The sequence below is a fragment of the Platalea leucorodia genome, assembly GCF_965183815.1.
Source record: "Platalea leucorodia genome assembly, chromosome: 4".
Lineage (NCBI taxonomy): Eukaryota > Metazoa > Chordata > Aves > Pelecaniformes > Threskiornithidae > Platalea > Platalea leucorodia.
In genome coordinates, this window is record NC_138826.1 from 44429197 (window position 1) to 44443690 (window position 14494).

Genomic DNA, 14494 nt, shown 5'->3' on the forward strand with positions numbered 1-14494 from the left:
TTTGGGTGGATTTCGCTTTCCTTTTGTCAAAGCCAAACAAACCAATTGTCCCATCCTGCCCCCCCCCCCCCTTTGTTTCCCAGCTGTTCAAAACCAAAGTCAAACAAATGCTTATTTTTTACCAAATTTCATCCCAAACTCAGAATATTTTCTTGGGAATAATTTTTACATGTGAAAATTTTGTTTTAGTCAAAGTCTATTTTTTTCTATTTTTATTCTCCCAAATTCCAGCTGCATGTTTTAGTTTGACTATATCCAGCCTAATTCTTTAGGAGGCTGTAGATTTGGCAAGGAGGTGGTTTTCTGAGTCATAATGACTCTACAAAAACCACTGCAACAGAGGGATGTTCCATTGCTAGCTGGCCTGATAGGACAGAGAAGGATGTCCTGTTAATACTGGGCCTGAAAGGGAAAAGGCTGCTTGCACAGAAGGTCATAAATAGCTCTCATCCTTGTTTTAACCTTGTGATGTGTTGCCCCATAAACTTAGAGGTTTGCTGGAGACGAGCGGGAAACACTGGAAGGCTAGCTCTTGCTAATAATTCCTGACCCTGAAACTTCACTGCTGTTGGTACCAGTGCTCACTACAGCCACAGCAAACACCTGCTGCCAGCAAGGCTTCTGATTGTCACGTAGATTGCTGCTTTCTCAGACCAAAACATGATGCTGATGTAGGTCTTGCTTGTTTGGAATTATCAGCAGTTGATATCTTTTCCATCTGATCACATTCAGGCTTTGAGGCAAATAGACTTTATGCCATGTTAAGCACTCCTGAAGAGCTGACAGAGACAGTCCGAAAGTATTTCCCAGAAACTTGGATTTGGAGTTTAGTATCTATAAGGTGAGCGCACCTTGGGTTAGTTCCTTCCTTTTTAATAAAACTGGTTTTATAAGGTTAAAACATGAATCCCCACATGTTTGCCAAGCCTTTTCAATGCCAAAAAGTCCTTCATTGTTTGCAGAGATCACTTGGCAATCCTCTGAGATGGAACTATCTTCAGCTGTGGTTAGGTTTGTCAAAGGAGTGGTTGTGGGTCTGGAAGAAGATGTGAGGTGGCCCTACCGTAACAAACATACTGTGCCCCATCATTCACACAGGCAGCACTGCTCAGTAGGCTGAAGGGGGTACAGGTGGTCACCAAAATGCCATAAAAAATCATCCCTCTGTCCTTGCTCTCTGTGCTTCACCAGCTCTGAGGGAAATGCTGATCTAGACGTGACCATCCCTGACACCATCACCGAGTGGAAAGCCAACGCGTTCTGCACTTCGGCAGACACGGGCTTTGGCCTGTCCCCGACAGTGTCCCTCAGAGCCTTCCAGCCCTTCTTTGTAGAGCTCACCCTGCCCTACTCTGTGGTGCGTGGTGAGTCCTTCACGCTGAAGGCCACCGTTTTCAACTACCTGACAGCCTGCATCAGGGTAAGGAAGGTTTAAATCCTTCTCTCTACTTGTGTACATTCTTGTACACCTCTTACCTTCACCTAGCCTTCTTATCTCATCTCTGAGTAGCCCTAGACTCTTCACCCCTGAAATTCTTGTTATTTCTCCTATATACTCCAAATGCAGAACCCACAACTCCAGCTCCCTACTCCTTTGCTACTGAAGAAATAGCTGTTGCTATGGCTTCCTAGCTCCCTGTCTCTCATGATAACCCTTCCTTGATTACACCTCTCTCTACAACTGGCAGGTCAGTGTGACTCTGGCTCAGTCTGCTCATTTCCTGGCTGCTCCGGTGGAAAAGGAGGACGAATCTCATTGTCTCTGCGAGAACGGGAGGAAAACTGTGGCTTGGCTGGTGACTCCCAAATCTCTAGGTAAAGGTCTCAGGGTGCAAACTGCAGGGAGGGTTTCTCTGTGCTGTTCTCCCCATTCAGTATTGGGTGTTAGAACAACACAGTTTCCTGGGAAGCACTGCAGCTGAGCGTCTGTCTCATCTGGGGTTATTTGGAAGGCAAAGGCTGGTGGACTCAGAGTGTCCAAGGCTCTGTCTGGCACCACATGCAGTGTCATCAAGCCTTACTGCCCTTGGACAACAACTTCTGAAGCCAGAGACATTGCTGGCCACCAGGGATGCTCTGTCAGCTCCATCCCTCCCAGAGATTAGATGACTGCCCCATGGGATCTTCATACTTTGTTTTCACTGTTGTTGTTGCATGCTGTGGTAGCAGCTGTGGTGTGCATGCCGGGTAGCAGTGTACTGAACAGCAGTGGGGCTGGTGAGTCCCACCACTGTGGTGTCCTAGGTTCTGGAAAAGAGTCACCTTTCAATGGCAGTGCAGCTCATCTGCTCCAGGATGGATTCTGGTATAGATAGCTATGTTCTTGTGGGAAAGAAGCAGGGCCCAGGTGTCATGGGAAATCCCCACCCATGGACCTGTAGGTTGAAACTCCTGGAAGTGGCAGTGACTCTCATTACCTGACACTGCCCGGCGGGGCTGGCTGACCCCTGTTTCCTCCAGGGCAAGTGGAGTTCTCCGTGAGCACTGAGGCCCTGCAGAACCAGCAGCCCTGTGGGAACGCCATCGTGGAGACCCCTGAGAAAGGGCGGAAGGACACGGTCATCAGACAGCTGCTGGTGGAGGTATGTGGGCTGTGGGAAGGGGAGGACTGAGCTTTCCCACAGGCTAGAGCATACGCTGTGGTGCAATTTGACAGGATGCTAGATAATCTTATCCAGGCTCCCCTTCCCATGAAAGGTTGGACGAGATGATCTTTCGAGGTCCCTTCTAACCTGGGCTGGTCTATGATTCTATGATTCTATGACATCACTACGCAGCATAGCAATATGATGGTCTTACATCATCTTTATACTTTGGCAGGGCTGCATAAAGACTGCAGCTTAATAATGATGTGCAATGTGTCTCCCAGTACTCTAAACTTTCCCTGTCCCCTACTGTAGCAGGACTCCTACTCCAATCCATCCTTCCCTTTATCTCCTACCTGTCACCTCCTATTTCAATACATCCTCTTTACAGCCTCTCTCCTCCTTTTGAGACACCCCCAGTAAGTTTGACAGTCAGCACATGCTGCCTCTCTGCTAGTTGAGTGGCCAAGCAAACTGCCTCTTAAGCTGAGTGTTATGCAGTTCTGGTTTGCTACCATAGTCTGGCACCAGGATGAAGGTGGGGGATTCACAAGGACCTACAGGAATTCAATGCCTGTAGAGAAGTCCCCTCAAAACTCCAGATATTGTAAAAGTCTATGAAAACGTGTTAAAATTTTACAGCTTATCCATTTCCTGTGGCAAGAAAATTTGCTAACGCAATGTGGTACAGAAGGAAATATTATGTAGCAATATTGCATACCCTTTATAGGAAAATGCTAGTTTATTACACTGAGTGTGGTAATCTGGCAGGTAGATTCTATGTTCTTAGCTATTCTCTGTATCATAAAACCCCCTAATGTTTGCCTACTGTGTCGTATGGTATCAGTAGTGTCACCAGATATTACAGCGTACAATATCTGCCCTTTCTATTATCAACAGACACAATTTTTTTTCCCTAAAGCATCTGCAGCATTATGATAAATAGCACTGCAGACATCTCTTCAGGACAGCCCTCTAGAGCAACTGTGAGCTTTTGCTAAACAAAAGCACTTGCTGTAATGCTGCAGTCCTCTTGTTACAAGGATGTGAAGTGTCTCTCTCTGTGTATAATAGTTGTGATACTACGCAACATCCATGTGATAGTCCTGCAGTGTGTCGCTTTCCTTTTCCTGTCCTCCCTCCACATACAACAACAATCACTTAGGGTCATGTTTCTTTTACTTGCTTAAATTATTATTTCAGAGTTCTGTATTTCAGGGAGTGTTTGTGACTGTCTCTCCTTCTCCAATTCATTCACTTTTCACATATCCCTCTGTCCTTGTTGAGGACTCCTCTGTCTGTCTGTATCATAAAATCATAGAATGTCCTGAGTTGGAAGGGACCCTCCTTGGATCATCGAGTCCAACTCCTGTCCCTGCATAGGACAACCCCAAAGTTCACATCATATGTCTGCCCAAATGCTTCTTGAATATTGTCAGGCTTGGTGCTATGACTACCTCCCAGGGGAGCTTGTTCCAGTGCTCCACCACCCTTTGGGTGAATAACCTTTTCCTAAAGTCCAACCTAAACCTCTGCTGGCATATCTTCCTGCCGTTCCCTCGGGTCCTATCACTGGTCATCAGGGAGAAGAGATCAGCACCTGCCCCTCCTCCTTCCCTTGTGAGGAAGCTGTAGACCACGATGAGGTCTCCCCTCAGTCTCCTTTTCTGTAGGCTGAACAGACCAAGTGACTTCAGCTGCTCCTCATACGGCTTCCCCTCTAAACCCTTCACCATCTTTGTGGCTCTCCTCTGGACACTCTCTAGTAGCTTCATGTCCTTTTTGTACTGTGGCGCCCAACACTGCACAGAGTACTCAAGATGAGGCCGCACCAGTGCAGAGTAGAGCGGGACAATCACGTCCCTCAACCGGCTGGCAATACAGTGCTTGATGCACCCCAGGACACGGTTGGCCCTTCCTGTCTCACTAACTTCTCACCTCTCTTGTTTTCCTTCAATCCCACCCAAGCCTGAAGGAGTTGAGAAGGAAACAGCCCAGAACTCTGTGCTCTGTGTAAAAGGTAAAGCCCTCTCTCCTCACCCTCTCCATTTGTTCCTGTGTGGTTTGATGGGTGGGATGTGCCTGGAGGAGGAAGATAGTGCTGCCTCTATCATATTCCAGATAGGCTGATATTTTTAGGCAATCAAAACATGCCCCAGCAGTTGGGAGCCTGAGACGTAGGACAGAAGAAAGCCCTAGAGAATGGACCATCCTGCCTAAGCATCAGAGTATGAGCTAGGACAGATTTAGCATGACTGTTTGCAACCCTGTTCTCTTGTGTGCTGGCATTGGAGTTACAAGTACTGTCTCCTGTTTTCTAGCATGCCCAGGAAAAAGCTGTAGAGACGCGCTCTACAGTGCCTAACAGTGGCTGGGGGTGGTTTCATGCAGAGATTGCCTTATAGCCAGGGAAAAACGACGTGACTGAAGTCAGGGCATTCCTAATAGGAAGTGTTCCTGTTGTTTCACTGAGGCCCGCTCCCCTTCTGTTAGCCGTTTCTTGGGACTGCACTGAAGCTGTTTGGGTCTTGTTTCTCTCTCAGGAGCGCCTGTGAAAGAGAAGTTTTCCCTGTTGCTACCCTCAAATGTGGTACAAGACTCGGGCAGAGCATATTTCTCAGTGCTGGGTGAGTGAGAAGCCTGGGAGAAGAACCATGTGCTGTTTCTGCCCCTCTGTGTTGGCCTCCTACCTCACAGCTTTTTCTCCTGGTTTCCAGCACACCTCACTCCTGTCTTTCATCCCTTCTGTCTCAAGCGCTTTCCCTTCCAGTTGTGCTCTTCCTTTTCCCCTTTCTGCATGTCCTTTTGTTCAGGGTTCTCTGCCAGTGCCTTAATCTTTCTCTCATTTCCCTCTTTTCCTTTTCTCTGCTGTTCTGTGTTTCATTCCAGGATCTTTATCAATCCAGACTTTCTTTTGCTCTTCTCTCTCATCTCCTGCTTCTCTCGTTCAGTAGCTCCCTCTGATTCTGATAGCCAGCCCTGAGTGTTGTTAGTATCCCTCTGATATCTCCTGCTCCCCAGGTGACATCATGGGCACTGCCATGCAGAACTTGCAACAGCTCCTCCAGATGCCGTTCGGCTGTGGGGAGCAGAACATGGTCCTGTTTGCCCCCAACATCTACGTCCTCGACTATCTGAACAAGACAGGGCAGCTGAGTGAGGAAGTCAAATCCAAGGCCATTGGATACTTAGTGAGCGGTGAGCTGGGACACGGCTTTTGCTTCTGCATTGGCTTTTTTCCAGATCCTGCCTGGGGTGGTTCTGTCAAATGTTGGCTAGATGTGGAAAGAGAGCTTCTCTCATGCACAGGTGGTCTCTGCTGTATGCCTGAGAAGTCTCTTCACTGCTTTTTCCTTTATTATTTTCTGTTGCGTAAGCATAAGGGTACCTGATCATTGCACCCACTTTTCTCTGCTCCCTAATTGGACTACAATGCAGTGCAGAGTTTTCAGGTGACCTGCTACAGTGACTTGTCCATTGTCATTAATATGTCCTGCCTTCCTTCTGAAGAAAGGCAGGTGTCACTTCTCCTCATGCAGTACAAGCAGTGCATGGAGGTGGGGATGTACCAGTACTTCTTATTGGCTAGGATAGGACTGACCTACTCCTCTCTCCTTTGCCTTTGCTGATACAGATGTTTTTCTGTTCCCCCATCCCTCAGCAGACTTTCTCTGGCATCTGATCTTGCTTTAACTCTCCGTTGCAGGTTATCAGAGACAGCTGAACTACAAGCACCCAGATGGCTCTTACAGTACCTTTGGACCACGTTATGGCCAACCGGGGAACACCTGGTGAGATTTCAGTGTCACCTATGCCTCCCCTATATGCTCCTCTTTCTCACCTACACATTTAAATATATGCTGCATGACAGTAAATAGGAAATGCTGTTGTAGACCAGAAGGCTTTCCAGAGCTGGTGTGGTCCCTGTGCTGCCTCCTACTTAATGAAATAGGCTGCATCAGCCAGTTATGTAGCTGAAGCACATCCTCCCACCAGCAGCTCTGAGGACCATGGCAGGCAAGAAGGAAATGGAGATAAATTGGGGAAGAAGGGAGCAGGGATTTCACATCATCTGCTGAGAAGGCTGCTGGGAAAGGTGTTTCCACATAAGTGGAAAGAATGGTAATCCAAGAGCAGTGCTGTATGTTTTTTTTTCAAGAGCGTTTGTGTCTTACTAAGCAAAGACAGCCTGGCGGAGCATGTGTGTTGCCAGTGTGACTTACTGCAAAGTTTTGAGTTGCTCCAGCATATCATTGCCATGCATTTTCAACATTAGGTAGGGGTAAGAATGGATGATTTCATCACCTTTGGTTTGCTTTGAGTTTCTGAAACAATACTTGGCTCTTGACAGCATCTTGGCTTCTCACCACATGCCTGCTTCTTCTCCATAACTGCTTGTAACAGCTCTAGCAAAAACTCTTTTAACATGTTCTTCTTTACTTTAAAACTCTGGGGAGTTCTGGGAAACCCATGAGACATGGATTTCTAGTGCAAGAGTCCTGCGAGCAGACCATGAGCTAGCAGGGATTTAATTATTCTTCCCTGTCCTTTTGAGTATTACTGTTATGCAGATGTTGAGCTAATTGGCATGCAATTTCCTACTTTTTCCAAAGAGATTATTTTAAGATACAGATCAACAATCACTGTCCTTCAAACTGCAGCCTCAAAACAAAGGGATCACAGGGTTTTATGAGCCAAAAGAGGGACAAGAAATCAAGCTCGGAAGCATTTTTTTGACAGATTTTCTAAGGTGAAGGTATAATATACATGTGGTCTGTCTAATTGGCCCACAGTTCCCCAGGCCTTCTTGCCTTTCTCCAGACAGATGATATATACATGGGCCTTGTCACCCAAGATGGACAACAGGCCTGCTCAGGCCCTTTGACTGCTCTTTCTCCCTTTCAGGCTTACAGCCTTTGTCCTCAAGTCCTTTGCCCAGGCTCGGCCTTACATCTTCATAGACGAGAAGCACATCCAGGATGCTTTGGTCTGGCTGTCCTACAAACAGAAGGAGAACGGCTGTTTCCGCAGTTCTGGGACACTCCTGAACAATGCTATGAAGGTAACATGTCTGCCTGGTTGTTTTTTTGTGAGGCTAGAACTTGACCATAGGTCAAGACAGGTCCAGTTGAGCTTCTTGAACATACAGGCAGATGGGAAATTCCCATGTCAATGGCAAGAACTAGGGAGCCAGAGGCCATTCCCTATGATTGCCACAAAAGGAAGGAGAATGAAGGCTAAACTGTGCTTTATAAGTGGTATTGATACCTCTACATCAGCTGCAAGGGGGAGGAGGCAAGCTAATGCAGGGCAAAGTATTCCCACTGGAGTGGGAGAAAAGACTGAAGATAAGAAGCTAGGTGGGGTCAGCATCTACCTTTGTGTTTCCCTGCAGGGTGGAGTGGACAACGAGGTCTCGCTGACGGCCTACATCACTATCGCATTGTTGGAGATTCCTCTGCCTGTAACTGTATGTGGCTGCACCCCAACTTGAGTCAGTTACATTGTGTCAGTCTATGATGACACAGTACTGCCCAGAATTTGCTCCAGATGATTGGAAAAAGGATGTGGTTGTTGAGCCCTGTGATATAAGAATTATGTGCTGTCAATTTTGGCATTTCTGGAACACATTCTACCCTACATGTTCCTAGACCTCATTCTGGCAGACCCCTCCTCAAAGTTCAGTGGAATGATGTGTCATTAGTAAAGGCAAAAACCTATTTCTCCCCAGCCTTCTAATCACTGGTTATCTCCCTCCAGCACTCAGTGGTGCGTAACGCTCTATTCTGCCTGGAGACAGCAGCAGAGAAAGAAAACCACGTGTACACCAAGGCACTGATGGCGTACGCCTTCGCCCTGGCAGGGAAGGAGGACAAGCGGAAGGCATTGCTTGGCTCCCTTCGAGAGGAAGCCGTGAAAAAGGGTGAGCGCTCCTGGTGGGACATCTCTTTCTTCCAGCCCACTGGCCTTGCATCTTCCCTTGATAAAGTGGCTTGTATTGGTGGGGCAATGGCTGCAGGAAATGGCTTCTGTGGGTGGGGAAAGGTGGAGGGAGAGGAAAAACGGGTGCAAAGGGGCTGTGTTGTTGAGAACTCCCTCTCACTGCCCAGTCCTACTTCTGCGCTCCAAGGGAGTTCATCAGGAAGCACCAGGCACCATCCCCATCCGTGCTGAACTAAAGGGCAGCTCTGCTAGCGTCTCTCCTCAGGCCGCTCCTCTTGCCACACCAGGCACTGCTTAGCAAAGACTTAGCAGTGTTTATGGCCGCTCCTTCCTTCCAGTGCACATGCTCAACATTCAACAAAGCTGACCTTGCACAGCACAAGGGACAATAAATCAGAGAAGAGCTGCGTGTGCTGAGAGAGAAAACGAGCATACAGGTCATTTCGGAGGCCATAGCATAAGCTCTGAGTCTTCCAGGAAATCATGTAACGACTCAGAAGCATTCTGGTCAAGTCAGGCCGGACAGTGGGTTTGCCCACTCATTGGGTAGCAGGGTTGGGAAGGAAATATCCCCAGCACCTTTTGCCTTTTCCACCTGCAGGTGACTCTCAAGCCCTGCTCACAGTCGTTGGGGCGTTTTGCCTCACAGAGCCTGTCACTGCCCAACCCCGGCATCTCTACCCAACAAGGCAAGTAGTGCCGGCCTGCTGCTCGGCTGGTGCTCAAGCCCAGTAATGCCTCCATGAACCTGGAGTCTAGGACAAAGTGGTATCCAGGCCCGAGGACTGAGCCTCAGCAGTCCCAGAGGAGATGCAGCAACAAAGAGTTGTCTGACCCTTCCCATTTCACCCTGCATGACAGATGCGTCCTGGAGGCTCTGTCCTCCCAACTGGACCAGCAGCAGATCAACAACTGCCTTTCTGTGACTACTAATAATTGCTTGTTGTCTTGTCTCCACGCTCCCTGCCTCCTGCGAAGATGGGTCTGTTCATTGGCAGCGGCCTGGGAAAGAGCCAGAGGTTGATCTCCCGTACTATCGCTACCGCGCTCCCTCTGCTGAAGTGGAGATGACGGCCTACGTGCTCCTTGCTCACCTCACCACGCAGCCGGCACCTTCCCAGGAGGAGCTGTCATTTGCGTCTCTTATTGCAAAGTGGATCAGCGGTCAGCAGAATCCCAATGGAGGCTTCTCCTCCACCCAGGTGAGCTGCTTCCCTCCTGCGACCTCACCCATCCACGTCAGAAGATGGGAAGTGTCAGAGACCCCAGTGGGAGCACAGTAGGGTTCACCAGGGCAGGGGCTGTACCCCTGCAGTATATCCCTGCAGTACCTACCATGGCTGCCAAGTGCCCAAGAGGCTGGAGGCTAGTAGGTCAGGTAGTGCCTCTGGGAATGACTGATATTGTGGTTAATGACCTGCTTTTCTTGACACAGTGGGGCACAACGGTAGGGACACAAGGGACGTGTGTCTGTGCCACTGGAGAGGGCTCCCACTGCAATTTGCTTGTGCGTATGAAGTCGCTGCTTCACCCTGTGGCGAGCGAGTGAAGGCTGCGCAGAGCTCCGCGCCAGGGAGCTCAGGGAACGTGCAACTGCGGTGCAGAGGACACAGGAAGGGAATGGAAACGTGCAAAAGCTGCTCCTTCCCTCTCCCCTTTGCACTTAAAACTGGAGAAAGTGGAGAACGGAGGGGAGGATGCCTGGCGACAGCAAAGGGCAGGCTGGGGGCGGGGGCAGGCTGTGGAAAGGCCGACTGTATTCCCCTGGGTGCCGGCACCCATCTCTTTCAGGACACAGTGGTGGCTCTCCAAGCCCTGTCCCTGTACGGAGCTGCCACCTATGCCAAGAGCGGAGCAGCTTCCAAAGTGAGCCTGCGATCTGCAGGGGACTTCCAGCAAGACTTCCAAGTGGATCCCACAAACCGGCTGCTGCTCCAGCGCGTGCCCCTGCCCCAGGTGCCAGGGGAGTACAGCACGGAGGTGTCTGGCGAAGGATGCGTCTACCTGCAGGTGAGGGTGATGGGGCCAGGAGGCATCCTGCGAGGAGAGCCCCTGGCCAGGCGGGAGCCAGGGAGAGGGCAGAAGGGACAGGGGAGAGGGGAGGAGTGGGAGGGAAGGCTCTGGGAGAGGGAAGAGGAGAAGCAGAGTAGAGGTGTGTGGAGGAGAAAGAGCGGGAGGGAAGGAGGGAAGGATCCGCCACGTGGATGAGCTGAGAGAATGGGAGTGGTAGGGAGGCAGAACGGGGACAGGATGGTCTCTCTCACGTGCTCAGCACGCACGCACCCGTGCTCACACAGAACTGCTGGCTCTCCCCTAGACAAGCCTGAGGTACAACGTGCAGCCCACGCAGGAGGATGCACCCTTCATGCTCCATGTGTACACGATCCCAGAGACATGCGAGGACTCCAAGGCTCACAAGGTCTTTGACATAGGCGTAAATGTCAGGTGAGCCTGCGTTTGGGTCTGAGCCTTCCTGAGAAGCCGTGGGAGCTGGAGGAGGTGTGGCGGTCCAGGGTGAGCCAGTCTGGAAGCCCTGGAGGGGCAGGGCACGCCTGGAAAAGTGGGCAGGAGGCAGCTGCGCTGGGACGAGAGGCTGTGGAGGAAGGACATGTCCTGCAGTGGTGGAGCCGTGTGGGCAGCCCCGGGCTGGGCTAGCGAGAGGCTGCATAGGTGACTGGGAGGCCCTGGCATAGCTGGAGAAGAAAGTGCTGGACTGCCAGCACGTGGTGGGGTGCCAAGTGCTATGGAGAAAGGTGGAAGTGCCCCCAGCTTTGACTTGAGGTGCCCTGAATCCTTGTTTCTTGGTTCCTTAGTTACACTGGGGAGCGCAATGGCTCCAACATGGTGATTGTTGATGTGAAGATGCTGTCAGGATTCATCCCCGTGAAGTCCTCTGTGAGGAAGGTAGGAGCCTGTTCTTCAAACAAGCAACATCCAGCTTCTTATCTTCAAGACACCTTCCAAGTGTCTGTAGCAAGCGAAGGAATGTATTTTCATTGAGTCGTTTCATCACTGTGCTTGGACAACTGCTTAGTCTCCACTGGAGCCAGGTTGTATTTCATCAGCCGGGCTGGCGAAGGGAAGGCCTGGGGGCCATGATACCATGCACACCAAGGAGGCAGTTCCATGCTGCAGACTTGGTTCCCTGAGTACCCCAGTGTTTCATCCACCGTACTTCCCATCCATAGGGCTGTGTAAGGGGCACAGGGAGTCTACCCACAACACAGTAACATCTTGGTCTTCTTTCTTCAGCTGGAAAGCCGCCCCATTATTGAGCGAACAGAGTTGAGTACCAACCATGTCCTGGTGTATCTGGAAAAGGTGAGCATCCGTCTGGGGTGATGATGGGTCAGAAACGCAGGCATTAGGACATAAGGCCACATAGGGCAAAAGATCTGGGACTCATAACCACCATGGCTCTGACAAGAATAGGACTGAATCCCATACTGACTTTTGCTGACCTTTCAGACTTACTGGCACTTCCCTCCCAGCCCCCATCAGGGTTTCCCTGCGCCCCACTCCCAGACCGGGCCCTGGCCTCCCCACCAGCCAGGGCCTCCCCCAGCGTCGGGAAAGGCCCCAGGGTTTCCCCTTGCCCCTCGGCCAGGCCCGCAGCCCCGCACCCGCCAGGGCCCGGGCCCGGGTGGCGGGGGAGAGCGAGGGCGCCCGCGGGCAGCGCCCAGGCACGGCCGAGCCCGGGGCAGCACCGGGCCGCCCCTCAGCCTCCACCGCTTCCCTTCCCCAGCTGAGCAGCGAGACCCTCAGCTTCTCCTTCACGGTGGAGCGCGACGTCCCGGTGCGGGGCCTGAAGCCCGCTCAGGTCAAGGTCTACGACTACTACGAGACAGGTGAGTGCGGGGCCGGGGGCCGGGGCAGCGGGGGCGGGCGGTGGGAGGCGGCAGGGCCGCGGGAGCTGCGGGCAGCCGCGGCGGCCCCTGGCCTGGGCCGCCGCCCGCCCCGGCGCCGCCGGAGCTCCCTCAGCGCAGCGGGGCCGGGGGCGCCGGAGGGAGGCCGCCCCCCTGCCCGCCTCCCCCCGCGCCTGCCCGGGCAGGCCGCAGGGAACAGCGCGGGGAGCTCTGGGCAGCGGGGAGGGCGCGGCGGCCCCGCACGGCCGCCCCTCACGCCGCAGCTGCCCTGCAGCCGCCCTCCCCCGAGCGAGGCGGCGGCGTAGGCCACCGCCGCAGCCCCCGGCCGTGGCGCCGGCAGGGCCGGCCCTGCCGCCCCGGGGAAGCCCCGGCTCCCCGGCAGCCCTGGCGCCCCCCGCGCCTCCGCTGCCGCGGCTGCCGCGCCGGGGTGGCAGCGCCGCAGCCGTCCCCGCCCCGGGGGCGGGCAGAGGGTGCCCGAGCAGCCCCCGGGCACGCGGGGGTGGGGACGCGCTGGGGCCGCCCGCGCCCGGCGGCTGCGCCGCGCCGCTGCGGCCTCGGGCCAGGGCCGGGGCGGGGGCTGCCGGCCACCCAGCTGGGGTCTCCGGGGGAGGGTCGGGGTGGCGGCGGGGGCTGCTGTGGGGCCCGGCAGAAGTGTCCCTCTGGCACCCGTCCCTCTGCCAGGAGGGCGGGGGGCTCTCACAGCCCGCTCCCTCCCTTCCCTTCTCTTTTCCAGATGAGTTTGCCACGCAGGAGTACCGCGCTCCCTGCGCCGCAGGTAGGGTGCACAGGAACAACTGAGCTGCTCCAGCATGGGCTATTGCGGGGTGTCCTGAATGCGAGTCCTTGCGGACCTGGGTTTCGCCAGCCCGGGTATACTCTCAGCATTTATCTGCATTGTGCCTATTGCAGTCTCTAGGCTTGCCTCAGTACAGAGAGGAAAAGCAATGCTGCCACCCCGTGTCCTGTGTAAGACCAGATACAGCTTTCATTTTCGTTCCCTGAGAATGGCAATCCCAGTGTTACTGCCTTCATTCACACGGACGCGTTTGTCTTTTCCTTTGTGTGTGTGTCACACTGTACAAATAAGATTGAAATCTCCCTTGGGACTGACCACCACACTCAGCCTTTGTGTCTCTGCCCTTTTCAGGGCCTCATTTGCCATGCTGCAGACACAGAAGGGTACTGAGGAATTGTGTCCCAAATGTCTTGGTGAAATTTTGACGTTATTCACGTGTCTTTTGGTGGGGACGTTTCAGACTCTGCCCTGGGTTATTTTTTCCCTTCCTTTGGGAAATCCAGATGCTGAGAGAGAATGTGTACTGGGGTAATTCATGTATCTCCAGGATAGCTCTGCATCCCCTCCCCTCTCTGTAGCATGGATATCTTGAACGTGTCCAGCCATTCCCATTCTGTTACCTGTCTGCAACTGGGCATTTTTAGGTGCAGCAGTTGCCCAGATTTTAACAGGGCTTGAACTCACATAGCCACCAGAACACAGCGAAGGTGTCCAGGGCCCTGGACACCTCTTCACCAGGATACTTAATCTCACTCTCCTTTTCCTACCTCCAGCCGAGGCTGAACAGGGAAATGCTTGAAGAGCACATCTTGTCTGAGCCTTACTGGATCAACTCGTGTATCTCTGCCCCTAGAAGATCTTCTTGTTGAGGGGGCCTATTGAAATGGTAGAGGACACTTCAACACCGAAAAGGAAGTAACACTATAAATAAATTGTCTTGATACTCATCAGATGCCTCTGGCCTTATTTTTTGTTACTGTATCTTGTCTCTCCTCCCATATATAGCTCAGACTGTGTAATGGCCCAAGATTTAAATCCAGAGCCATCCACGGCAAGGCGGTGTTTGGCAGCTCCTCAGGAATACCACGAGGCAAATGGCTTTTGGCAGTGGGGAGGTTCACCTCCATACTTGCCAGTTCTCCAGAAGGAGAAGAAATCCTATGTGACCCATTATGTACTGGAAGCTTGGCTCCCTGCCTCTAAAAGTGGGTGTTTTCTGCAAGATAATCCTTGGACATAAACCTGTGATCACATATCACCTTTGATCCTACCGTGAAATCACTGCTATGAGGTGGGAGGACAGT

General features: G+C 52.3%; 1 protein-coding gene across 1 annotated transcript in view; it reads left to right on the forward strand.

Moving 5' to 3' along the window:
- The window catches only part of LOC309588998 (alpha-2-macroglobulin-like), a gene marked incomplete at both ends in the record, with an annotated part of 33230 nt that extends 19158 nt beyond the window's left edge, over window positions 1–14072 (forward strand). Inside the window, 19 exons of the mRNA XM_082308833.1 lie at window positions 733–841; window positions 1192–1420; window positions 1689–1815; window positions 2461–2582; window positions 4554–4605; window positions 5129–5212; window positions 5607–5783; window positions 6292–6376; window positions 7491–7647; window positions 7981–8055; window positions 8346–8508; window positions 9507–9730; window positions 10320–10538; window positions 10846–10973; window positions 11342–11432; window positions 11781–11849; window positions 12274–12376; window positions 13128–13169; window positions 14044–14072. Coding sequence (XP_082164959.1) covers window positions 733–841; window positions 1192–1420; window positions 1689–1815; window positions 2461–2582; window positions 4554–4605; window positions 5129–5212; window positions 5607–5783; window positions 6292–6376; window positions 7491–7647; window positions 7981–8055; window positions 8346–8508; window positions 9507–9730; window positions 10320–10538; window positions 10846–10973; window positions 11342–11432; window positions 11781–11849; window positions 12274–12376; window positions 13128–13169; window positions 14044–14072 — 2285 coding nt within the window. The remainder of the gene's footprint in view (window positions 1–732; window positions 842–1191; window positions 1421–1688; window positions 1816–2460; window positions 2583–4553; window positions 4606–5128; window positions 5213–5606; window positions 5784–6291; window positions 6377–7490; window positions 7648–7980; window positions 8056–8345; window positions 8509–9506; window positions 9731–10319; window positions 10539–10845; window positions 10974–11341; window positions 11433–11780; window positions 11850–12273; window positions 12377–13127; window positions 13170–14043) is intronic.
- Between the last annotated feature and the right edge of the window lie 422 nt (window positions 14073–14494).